The 12,402-nt window shown below is 42.4% G+C and overlaps 1 protein-coding gene across 6 annotated transcripts in view; it reads left to right on the top strand.

The window, feature by feature from the left end:
- Window positions 1-12,402, top strand: part of mon2 (MON2 homolog, regulator of endosome-to-Golgi trafficking) — a 135,276-nt gene that overhangs the window by 97,879 nt on the left and 24,995 nt on the right. For all 6 annotated transcript variants that reach the window (XM_067999377.1, XM_067999375.1, XM_067999376.1 and 3 more), the window contains exons 21-24: window positions 2,076-2,186; window positions 3,632-3,807; window positions 4,693-4,855; window positions 8,303-8,596. In XM_067999377.1, coding sequence (XP_067855478.1) covers window positions 2,076-2,186; window positions 3,632-3,807; window positions 4,693-4,855; window positions 8,303-8,596 — 744 coding nt within the window. The remainder of the gene's footprint in view (window positions 1-2,075; window positions 2,187-3,631; window positions 3,808-4,692; window positions 4,856-8,302; window positions 8,597-12,402) is intronic.

Here is a 12,402-nt window from a genome sequence, read left to right as displayed (position 1 = left end):
CCTCCTTGTGCGGCTGAACTACTCATTGAATAAACTCACTGAGCAACCAGGGGAGCTCCAAACACAACCTTCAAGTGAATCTCCGGCATGTAGATCAGTATTGCATTTCAAAACTGCAAAATTAATAAACCTTCTGTTTGATAAAATCAAAGCCAGGCCATTCAGGAGAGAAGTTAGGAAACACTTCTGGTAGAAGTGTGGAACTCTTTCTCACTAAAAGCAGTAGGTGCTAGCTCATTAATAATTTTAAATCTGTGATCGATATATTTCTGCTAGTCAAGGGTATTAAGGGATATGGAGCCAAGGCGGGTAAATGGAGTTAGGATACAGATCAGCCATGATCTCGTTGAATGGTCGAGCAGGCTCGAGGGACTGGATGTATCAGTCCTGAGTGCTGATATTAAAACAAGTCTAATCGGGGACATTTCTTTTCACTTGACATTATAACTAATGAACTTCATAACCTTGTGTCAGAATGTCACTGGTGGCATTTAAACAGGTAATTAAATAGAGCAGATTGCATGGATGATTTCAGTGTTATTTCAGAGCAAAGGTGGGAATAACAGACCCTGCAGAAGTACTCCTGAAATATAATGATCCCTATGGCCTCCTTTTAAGCAGATCAGTATTAGAATGCACCTGCTGACTGTTGCATTCTATTCCATATATGTGAAATTATTTTTGTTCTTTCATTTGCTTGAAATATCATTTCAGTGGCCTGTAAAATCATCATTTACACTCCAAATAAATAGTATATTGTACAGGCCTGTTGTAAGTGTCATAGGCACGAGAGTGTTAAACTGGCATCAATTATTCAAATTAGGAAGTCATTTAAAGTTTTCAGTAAAGTGTGATTTGTGGAACATTGGTGCCTTCGGGATCTGGTTTGTAATCAGTGACCTTTTGTTCTGTATTTCCTTATGTGGCTCGGTATCAAATTTTGTTTGAAAATCATTCCTGTGAAGCGCCTTGGGACATTTTACTACATTAAAGGCGCTATATAAATGCAAGTTATTGTTGTGTGGAGGGATACTTGGCTGTATATGGTATTTTAGCTGCATGTGTCATCTAGAGTTGGAACAGCGAAGAAGGCTACCTAACCTGATACTGGAACTTGCATTAAGGGTAGATGTACACTCCAGGTTTAGTGTTGCTGCGGATTGGTTTCCACTTTATATCAATAATAATCTTGTCTAAAGTTGGGGTGGAGCAGAGTGTGACTCTTCCCCAGGGAGTCTTTCTCCGCTTTGCCCTGGTGTCAGGTTACGATGTGACTCCACATTCAGATTGCATTTACGCTAGTACTGTAGCATCAGTGAAAGTGACACTATCTTGCTCCGACATCACAGTTGTAATATGAATGCATCCTGATCACTCCTGAATTCAGGAAGTTATGCAGGTTCTTGAGTTTAATTTAAGTTTACTAATGAGCTTAAGAAGTCCTCCTGGGAATTTTCATGGTGACGTCAATTTGTGGTGGTTGTACAGTACAGTTAATAGTTTGTGTGATGATTGCTATTTTTGCAGATGCAAAATCTTACTTGGCACTGTGAAAATAACAAGAGATATACAGTGGGAGTGCTTTGCAATGTGTTCTTGCTGGCATGTTAGTGATATTCCATTAATTTAAGAGAAAGTTGCTTTTATTTTCAAATGCAACGAAGCATCCTAATAGCACATAGAAGAAACACGAGCTGTTAATCACTGTTATCAGATTTGAATGTGGGTGGTGGCTAACATTTTGAATTGGCAGTGAGAGGGGCCTGTTAGGAGGTTCCCGGTTTGCAAAGGTCTGTGTGGGGGAAGGGGTGGGGCGAGGAAATAGCGTGTGATGCAAAGACCTAAACCTTGAATTAGTTTTATAAATTTGATATCCTGCTGGTGGTGTGCATTCAAGATATCAAACTTTTGAAAACTATATTTTACTTGGAGATCCATTAGAATTTAAAAAGAAATTGCACTAACTTGTCATTGAGATAATAGTGTGTTCAAGGTTCTGCGTGTTTGTTTTCTTAAAATGTTTCGCTCGTGCTTTATACCTAAATGTTTTTTTTTGTATTTGATTGGCACCGCAGGTGTGCCAGCACCCAAATGCCAGGATGCGGGAGTGGGGAGCAGAAGCTGTGACCGCTCTGATAAAAGCCGGACTGTCTTTTAAACACGATCCACCGCTATCCCAAAATCAGGTTAGTTCAGCATGGGAAAGAGAAGGAATGGATTTTACAACCCATTCACTTAGAGCACTGCTATTGACTAGAGGACAGAAGAGGTGCATCTCGCTCCAGGCATCATGGCAATCTAATGTACGCTCATAGTGCCCTTGTTACATTCTTATTTATGGAAGAACAGAGTACCAATCAGGCCACCTCCTTGACTGAATCCCACAACAAATCCTTTCCCATTGTAAATTTGTCATTTCAACCAAATGTAATGAAGTACCACAAGTTGCACTAGAAAAAACCATTGTTGACTGAAAGGTTTTGAGACCTGGGGCAGATTGCAGAAGGTCTTGCTGTGCACATCCCTTATACCGGCAATGCATCATTAGCCTCAAAACTGCAGCTCTGTAATCTTTTATGGTTTTGTGATGATTGTCGAACATTCTTTGCCTTAAGGAGTCATTTCTGCACAAATTATTGTAGCTGATGGCCGAACCATACTTTCGAGTTGCTGAGCAAAAACATTTAAAGTACACAAATGCAAAATTAAAGACGATTCTGTGACCCATAAAATTTGCACCAGCCTTATTTGAATTCAGTTGATTTATAGCCAGCTTAAACTTGATGGCAGGAGAGGAGGAATATTTTCCAGACTAAGAACTGTGGAAATAAGTGAATCATTTACACCATCAATTTTACTGCGAATCTGCTGAAAATCTGTATCAAGTGATCAATGCACTGCTATTTTGTCTAAGTTGGGATTTTAACACATGAGCAGCTCGGATTTATATGGGTTTTGCCATTTGTGGTTTTCTGAAATGAATCAGTTGATAACACAGTGTGCTACTGAACCATACAGAGCAGAGACCCCCAAGTTCAATTCACCACCTGTGCTGAATTAGCTGATAGCAGTCCAGGTGGCAGCAGAGGCACTAAAATTGATCTCCGTGCTCCCTATGCTAGGAAGGGAAAAATCGGCTAGGGCCCCTGCTCTTGCTTTCTATCCAATGACCCCTGCTGGAAAATTTTCGTGTGTCGATATTGAGTGCGGTCAGAAGCGGCCTTGGCTGTGATTTCCCCCTACAGTCAAATAGCCTGCAACAGTCACTGTGTTAGCTCAAACATGACTATTTGGTTGAGATAGCTGAGGATACCCAACATTCCTGGAACTGTACATCAACATGAGCCACTGCTTTCAGGAGAAAACCTACTGAACTTGCTGTTCCTTTTTCTTTTGTATTTAAAATAAACTAACTTTTTTGGCCAGAGATGTTTGTTATTTTGTAATTGAAGCATAGTTATTAAGAAACTATAGAATTTCTGATGTTCTGAAAGCTGTATCCATCCATATTTTCTTTATTCTTCATCTGTAATTTTCTCTTAAAAAAAAATTAGGTTCCTTGACGAGGTCTTGTTTCTCGATGGCTTTTTGGCTTTGTTCCCTCTGATTTCACTTTTATATTTCCACACAGAGGCTACAGTTGCTGCTGCTGAACCCACTGAAGGAGTTGTCCAACATTGTGCACCCTGACATCCGACAGAAACAGTTGGAGTCCGTGCTCCAAATCCTGCAGAACGAAGGCGACAGCCTGGGGCCTGGCTGGCCACTGGTGCTGGGAGTCATAGGAGCAATCCGAAATGACCAGGGGTCAGTAGGGGCTGTTTTTTTTTCCTCTGTCTCTTCCCTTCCACACACCATAGTTGGGGTCTGTATCAGGATTCCCGCCCTTTGCAAATTTATATTTGCCCTGGGCCCTTTTCACTACCTCCTACGACTGCCTCCCACACTGTGTGCATACTTTGCTCAAGGGCATGTAATCGGTTGTGGTTTTGCTCCTGATGTTGGCCCACAAAGCTTTTCCTTTGCAAACTTCAAAACCTGTTTACATCTGTGTTTATAGCAACATATACCATGCATTTTATTTTTTTGCTGCATTTTATCAAATTTAATATTAAGTAACTTTTAATCTTGTGGAACAAACAGAACATACAATGTATGAAACTACAAGAATCAGATACAGATCTGCTAATTTAGAAAATGGGATTGTTGCATTAAGCAGAAAATATCCATTGCAAATTTAACTTGGATTTTTCAATGTATGCTTTATGCAGTTTTAATGTACTTTGGTATGTTATTGTACTGAAAAGAGCCAAGCTTTTGGTCACCCGTCCTATTGTCTGATTACACTCCTGTGAAGCACCTTGGGACTATATAAATGCAAGTTGTTGTTGAAAAAGATCGAGAAGCTGTTAATCTGTGACAAACGCTGTTTGTAATTACTCCTGTTTTACATCTGAAGCCAAAACTTGGCACTTACTTAACACAGTGTGAGACTGATTTATTACTTTCCGATCCATAGCACATGCACTGTCTCTAGAGGATGCATATGTAATTAAGGTACAAGTTTAATTAGGATGAGTTTTTCTCCTCGTCTTTTATTGTCATGAAATATTTTCCGGAGCGTTCTTCCTCCCCCACTGGTGATGGAATAATTTAATCTTGGGTAATGGATTTTTTTTTAACTCTTTGCAGGGAATCTCTAATCCGCACAGCATTCCAGTGCTTGCAGTTAGTGGTGACTGATTTTCTTCCCACAATGCCCAGCACCTGCCTTCAGATTGTTGTGGATGTAGCTGGCAGCTTTGGGCTTCAGAATCAAGAGCTGAATATCAGTTTGACGTCAATAGGGCTGCTGGTGAGTTGTAGTCATAAATAAGAACTTCATCCTACTACGTGGCTGCAAATGGCACACCAGAGAACCCTGTCAATGCATATAGTTTTTAAAGGCAGGACTCGGCCGCGTTGTGGGTTGCAACATGGCACTTCCACCCCTCTGATCTGAGTTTCAATGTAGCTAAAACATGGGGTCAAAAGTCTCCTCCCCAATGCCAATTCTTCGATGAAATGGGTTTGGTTAGGTGCAAGTCCACAACACAAGATTGTCTATAATTGAACATTCACTCAGATGTCATAAAGGATGGTTGGTGAGATGAAGCGTTAAGCACTTCTTCAATGAGAGGTTGGATTTAAGATGTATTGTGAAGCAGAGTGGATGGTTAGGATTAATCTGTATCTGGCCTTGGCTGACACCGGGTGCCAAAGGTGGAAATGTATTCCAATCCCCTGACATTCATCACATCAGTGAGTTCCAAAACTATTCATTTTTTTTTAAAATTACATAGGTGCTTTATTGTTTGTACTTGCTATTGATGGTACTGAAGCATAGAGTTACCTTTTCCTTTAAGCAGGAGTAATTGTTGTATTCTTTTCATAAAAACTTAAGAAATTAGGAGCAGGAGTAGGCCACATGGCCCCTCGAGCCTGCTCCACCATTTAATCAGATCATGGCTGACCTTCGACCTCAACTCCACTTTCCTGCCCGATCCCCATATCCTTTGATTCCCCTAGAGTCCAGAAATCTCTCCATCTCAGCCTTGAATATATTCAATGTCTCAGCATCCACAGCCTTCTAGGGTAGAAAATTCCATAGATTCACAACCCTCTGAGTGAAGAAATTCCTCCTCATCTCAGTCTTGAATGGCCGACAACTTATTGTGCGACGATGACCCCTAGTTCTAGACTCTCCAGCCAGGTGAAACAATCTCTCATCATCTACCCTGTCAAGCCCCCTAATAATCTTATATGTTTCAATGAGATCACCTCTCATTCTTCTAAACTCCAGAGACAATAGGCCCTTCTACTCAACCTCTCCTCATAGGACAACCCTCTCATCCCAGGAAGTAATCTAGTGAACCTTCGTTGTACTGCCTCCAAGGCAAGTATATCCTTCCTTAGATAAAGAGACCAAAACTGTACGCAGTACTCCGGATGAAGTCTCACTAAAGCCCTGTACAACTGAAGTAAGACTTCCTTACTCTTGTACTCCAACCCCCTTGCATTAAAGGCTAACATGCCATTTGTTTTCCTAATTGCTTGCTGTACCTGCATTCTGACTTGGGTGTCCTCATGCAAGAAACACAAAGTCTTTCTGAACACCAACATTTAATAGTTTCTCACCATTTTAAAAATATTCTGTTTTTCTATTCTTCCTACCAAAGTGAATAACCTCACATTTCTGTACATTATACTCCCATCTGTCACCTTGCCCACTCGCTTAATCTGTCTATAACCTTTTGCAGACTCTGATTCCTCCTCACAGCTTACTTTCCCACCTAGCTTTGTATCGTCAGCAAACTTGGATACATTACACTCGGTCCCTTCATCCAAGTCATTAATTGTAGACTGTAAATAGCTGAGGCCCAAGCACCGATACTTGCGGCATCCCACTAGTTACAGCCTGCCAACCTGAAAATGACCATGCTAATATATTACCCCCAACCTTGTGTAACAACCTTTTATATTTGTAAACAATTTTACAACACCAAGTTATAGTCCAGCAATTTTATTTTAAATTCACAAGCTTTCGGAGGCTTCCTCCTTCCTCAGGTGAACGATGTGAAAAGGAGGCTTCCTCCTTCCTCAGGTGAACGATTTCACATCGTTCACCTGAGGAAGGAGGAAGCCTCCGAAAGCTTGTGAATTTAAAATAAAATTGCTGGACTATAACTTGGTGTTGTAAAATTGTTTACAATTGTCAACCCCAGTCCATCACCGGCATCTCCACATCATGACTACCATCAACCTTTTATGTGGCACCTTATCAAATGCCTTTTGAAAATCCAAATGTACTACATCTACTGGTTCCCCTTTAACTACCCTGCTAGTTACTGCCTCCAAAAATTCTAATCAATTTGTCAAACATGATTTCCCTTTCATAAAACCATGTTGACTCTGCCTAATCATATGATTTTCTAAGTACCCTGTTACCACTTCCTTAATAATAGATTCCAGCATTTTCCTGACCGATGTCAGGCTAACTGGCATATAGTTCCCTGTTTTCTCTCTCCCTCCCTTCTTGAACATTTGTTACCTTCCAGTCCACTGGGACCGTTCCAAGATCTAGAGAATTTTGGAAGATCATAACCAATGCATCCGCTATCTCTGCAGCCACCCCTTTCAGAACCCTAGGATGTCGGCCATCAGGTTCAGGGGATGTGTTGGCTTTTAGTCCCATTGGTTTGTCCGGTACTTTTTCTTTTATTGATATTAATTATTTTAAGTTCCTCACTCTCATTTACCCCTTGGTTCCCCACTATTTTTGGTATGCTTTTTGTGTCTTCTACTGTGAACAGATTCAAAATATTTGTTTAACGCATCTGCCACTTCCTGATTTCCCCATTATAATTTCTCCTGTCTCAGCCTCTAAGGGACCAACGTTTATTTTTGCTACTCTCTCCCTTTTTACATACTTGTCGAGTGTTTAGTAACTTCATACTTCAAGTGTTTAGTAACATTGCGGTCTAGAAAATGTCTGGTTTAATGATTGCAGTTTAACATTTAATCACTTGTGTTGCAGCTGGCTGAAGTCTAAGCATGTAGCAGTCCTTGTTGCTTTTGATGGCCAGGATCTGTCAATTTGATTAGGTTTCATATTAACTGCTTCAGATACAGCTGAGAACAACCTACACTGGATATCTCTCAGTTTTGTTGATACCTGTCTCTATATGCCAGTCGCATTGCTGTTCCTTAAATAAATCTGTTGAAGATGAGCTTGCTATGGATTTAATTATGGCAGTTTTTTTAAAAGGATGTTGCTTATTCAATATTTACCTTCTGTTAACAACTTGGGGCATTGTTCTACTCCAAGATCTCACTGTAAACAAACTAGAATCTTTACAACTGATGGTCCGCACTGATTGTTTCCATGTTAGGATTTATATATCTATAACCTCTCTGCCTCTCTATCTCTCTCCTCCTTTTAAGAAGCTCCTTAAAACCTACCTCTTTGACCAAGGCTGTCCTAATACCTCCTTACGTGGCTCAGTGTGAAATTTTGTTTGCTAACACTCCTGTGAAGCGCCTTGGGATGTTTTACTACATTAAAGGCGCTATATAAATGCAAGTTGTTGTTGTATATCTATAATTTTTATATATATTTATATATAATTTATTTTAACCTTTGACATAAAAGGAGTTTTAGAATCTAGAGTTTAAGATCTCCGTCAAGCAGAAACTAAATGTATGATCACTTACTCTTTACCAATAAGCGTTTATAATATCCTTTCGTGTGCTTTCTTTCCAGTGGAACATTTCAGACTATTTTTTCCAACGAGGAGAGACCATCGAGAAGGAACTAGACAAGGAAGAAGCTATGCTGCAGAAGCAGGCAGAGGAAAAGGGAGTCCCTCTAAATCGGCCATTCCATCCTGCTCCACCATTTGACTGCCTCTGGCTGTGCCTTTACTCAAAGCTGGGAGAGCTGTGTGTGGATCCAAGGCCGGCTGTCCGAAAGAGTGCAGGGCAGACCTTGTTTTCTACAGTTGGTGCACATGGAACTTTACTGCAGCACGCGACCTGGCATACAGTATTGTGGAAGGTACTAGAAAAGCCAGAATATAATTGTGTGTACTGCGTAACATCGCAGACTGGGTGAACCTTCGCCCCAAGTAGGCTGAGTAGCAATTTCAGACCTGAGCCTCGAGCCATCCCAGCCTCAGCCCTAAGTCTTACACTTTCTCTATCCTGGGCCTCATGCTTTCCCTGCCCTCAGCTCCATACTTTGTTCCCTACCTGACTGTTCCCCTCCTTGCCATGCTAATTCATGCCGAGCTACTGTAAATATTCCCTACCTCTGTGCTGTGCACTCGGGCCCTCTGCTTCTCTCCTTGTCTTTGAGCTGCCTTATGACCTGGCCACTGTGATACTTTGGACTTAAGACCTGCTTCCAGGGAACCCCTGCTGAAATATCGCTACCTCTCTGCTCAGACCCATACTGAGACCCACTGGGTGCCCCTGGCCTTTCACTCGGGCCCCGCTGTCTTCCTGTTTCATGTCCTCACTGTTTTCCTAGCTTCAGGCCTTCATACCAGATGCTCCATGCCTTTGGGGTTCATCTACTTGTTAAATCAGATTTTATTAGATTGATAAATGTAAACCGCTGTGTGTTAGTTGAACTTTCTGTAAAAGTTGAGTTAATTTCCCAACTGAATGATCTGAACTGAGATTTGTGCCTATTGATGATTTTCAGTCTGTAATATTTTAACCGGAGAATATAAAATTCAAGAGGGAGGGAAAGACCATCTGAACCTTTGTTCTGTATGTGGTACTCTAAAGCCAAAAATTCAACTCCTAAATTTCACTCTCTGCCTGCATTCCAAGTTTCCTTTACTTTGCTTCTCCAATACAATGCCGCCCCACCCCACCAGCACCCTCTCAAGTCCCCACTACCTCATCCAGCCTCTAGACCCCAACACCTTCGTCATTCTTAATAAGATTCTTCTCCCTCTCTTTTTCTATTTTTTTTTAACTGCCTCTGATCCAAACTCCAACCTCAGTTTCCATCTCGCCTGCATGTTCAGCAGGTCTCAGGTGGCTTCTCTTCCTCAAACTCCTCACCCAGTCCCCCCCTCTGATGTGTAGGCTTTCATTTTGCTGTACGCTCCAAGTTGCAAATTCATAGGCGCAGCACAGGAGGAGGCCATTTCTACTTGTGCCGGCTCTTCGAAAAAGCTATCCAATTAGTCAGCATTTGACCGAGTGTGGCACCAAGGAGCCCGAGTAAAATTGAAGTCAATGGGAATCGGGGAAAACTCTCCAGTGGCTGGAGTCATACCTAGCACAAAGGAAGATGGTAGTGGTTGTTGGAGGCCAATCATCTCAGCCCCAGGACATTGCTGCAGGAGTTCCTCAGGGCAATGTCCTAGGCCCAACCATCTGCTGCTCCATCAGCGACCTTCCCTCCATCATAAGGTCAGAAATAGGGATGTTCCCTGATGATTGCACAGTGTTCAGTTCCATTCGCAACCCCTCAGATAACGAAGCAGTCCGTGCCCACATGCAGCAAGACCTGGACAACATCCAGGCTTGGGCTCATAAGTGGCAAGTAACATTCGCGCCAGACAAGTGCCAGGCAATGACCATCTCCAACAAGAGTGTGTCTAACCACCTCCCCTTGACATTCAGCGGCATTACCATCGCCGAATCCCCCACCATCAACATCCTGGGGGTCACCACTGACCAGAAACTTAACTGGACCAGTCACATAAATACTGTGGCTACAAGAGCAGGTCAAAGGCTGGGTATTCTGCGGCGAGTGACTCACCTCCTGACTCCCCAAAGCCTTTCCACCATCTGCAAGGCACAAGTCAGGAGTGTGATGGAATAATCTCCACTTACCTTGAGTGCAGCTACAACAACACTCAAGAAGCTCAACACCATCCAGGACAAAGCAGCCCGCTTGTTTGGCACCCCATCCACCACCCTAAACATTCATTCCTTTCACCACCAGCGCACTGTGGCTGCAGTGTGTACCATCCACAGGATGCACTGCAGCAACTCGCCAAGGCTTCTTCAACAGCACCTCCCAAACCTGCGACCTCTACCACCTAGAAGGACATGGGAACAACACCACCTGCATGTTCCCCTCCAAGTCACACACCATCCCGACTTGGAAATATATCGCCGTTCCTTCATCGTTGGTGGGTCAAAATCCTGGAACTCCCTTCCTAACAGCACTATGGGAGAACCTTCACCACACGGACTGCAGCAGTTCAAGAAGGGATGGGCAATAAATGCCGGCCTTGCCAGTGACTCCCACATCCCATGAATGGATTTTTTTTTAAAAAGTCCCATAGCCCTGTAATTTTTTTCCTTTCAAATATATATCTAATCTCCTTTCGAAAGTTACTATTGAATCTGCTTCCACCACCCTTTCAGGCAGCGCATTCCAGATCATTACAACTCACTGCGGGAAAAGAAACGTTTCTTCATGTCGCATCTGGCTCTTGCTGATCACCCTAAATCTTGTTCTCTGGTCACCAACCTGTCCGCTACTGGAAACAGTTTTTCCTTGTTTACTCTGTCAAACCATTCATGATTTTGAACACCTCTATCAGATCTCCCCTTAACCGTGTCTGTTCTAAGGAGAACAATCCCAGCTTCTCAAGTCTCTCCACAAAACTGAAGTCCCTCATCCCTGGTACCATTCTAGTAAATCTTTTTTGCATCCTCTCTAAGGCCTTGACATCTTTCCAAAATTGTGGTGCCCAGAATTGAACACAATACTCCAGCTGAGGCCTAACCAGTGTTTTATAAAAGTTTAGAATAACTTCCTTGCTGTTGTACTCTGCCTCTATTAATAAAGCCCAGGATCCCATATGCTTTTTTAACAGCCTTCTCAACTTGTCCTGCCACTTTCAAAGATTTGTGTATGTGCACCCCCAGGTCTCTCTGTTCCTGCACCCCCTTTAAAATTGTACGATTTAGTTTATATTGCCCCTCCTTATTCTTTCTACCAAAATGCATCACTTCACACTTCTCGACATTAAATTTCATCTGCCATGTGTCTGCCCATTTCACCAGTCTGTTTATGTCCTCCTGAAATCTGTTACCATCCTCCACATTGTTTACTACATTTCCGAGTTTCGTGTCATCTGCAAACTTTGAAATTATACCCTCTATACCCAAGTCCAGGTCATTAATATATAACAAAAAGTGCCGTGGTCCTAATTCTGACCCCTGGGGCACACCACTGTATTAATCCCTCCAGCCTGAAAACTAACCGTTTACCTTTACTTTCTGCTTTCTGTCCCTTAGCCAATTTTGTATCCATGCAGCCACTGTCCCTTTAATCCCATGGGCTTTAATTTTGCTAACAAGTCTATTATGTGGAACTTTATCAAATGCCTTTCGAAAGTTCATATACACATCAACCGCACTACCCCCATCAACCCTCTCCGTTGAGCCAATCAGTAAAGGAGGCTGTCTGAGAAGCACAGGGAGAGTGTAGAAGACATGCAGAAGAGAGAGGAGATAAAGAAAACAAGACATTTGCAGGAAAAAAAACGAGATAGTGACAAAGAGTCAGAAACAGAGGTGTACAGATACAACATTGGTTTTCACACACTTTCTCTCATTCAGAGAAAGAGAAAAAAATAGTGACAAACAGACAAATCATCTAGCATTCCAGCTGCCTGTTGGTGAGGGACCATGGCCAGGATGCTCAGTGTAAATTTGCCACTGGTCCTGAGAGTTGTGCTCTGGCTTTGTTAGTGGCAGACCCAGGGACGTGGTAATGTTGAGGATATCCACGTCCCAAAACAACACACACCAGAACAACCCATTGTCCAAACTGCCTAGCAATGTCAAACAGGTCAGAGATACCGTGGGTTTGGCAGTATGCCC

This window comes from Heptranchias perlo, chromosome 18 (genome assembly GCF_035084215.1).
Source record: "Heptranchias perlo isolate sHepPer1 chromosome 18, sHepPer1.hap1, whole genome shotgun sequence".
Taxonomy (NCBI): Eukaryota; Metazoa; Chordata; class Chondrichthyes; order Hexanchiformes; family Hexanchidae; genus Heptranchias; species Heptranchias perlo.
Note: the sequence above shows the minus strand (reverse complement) of the source record. Positions and strands in the feature narration are given on the sequence as shown.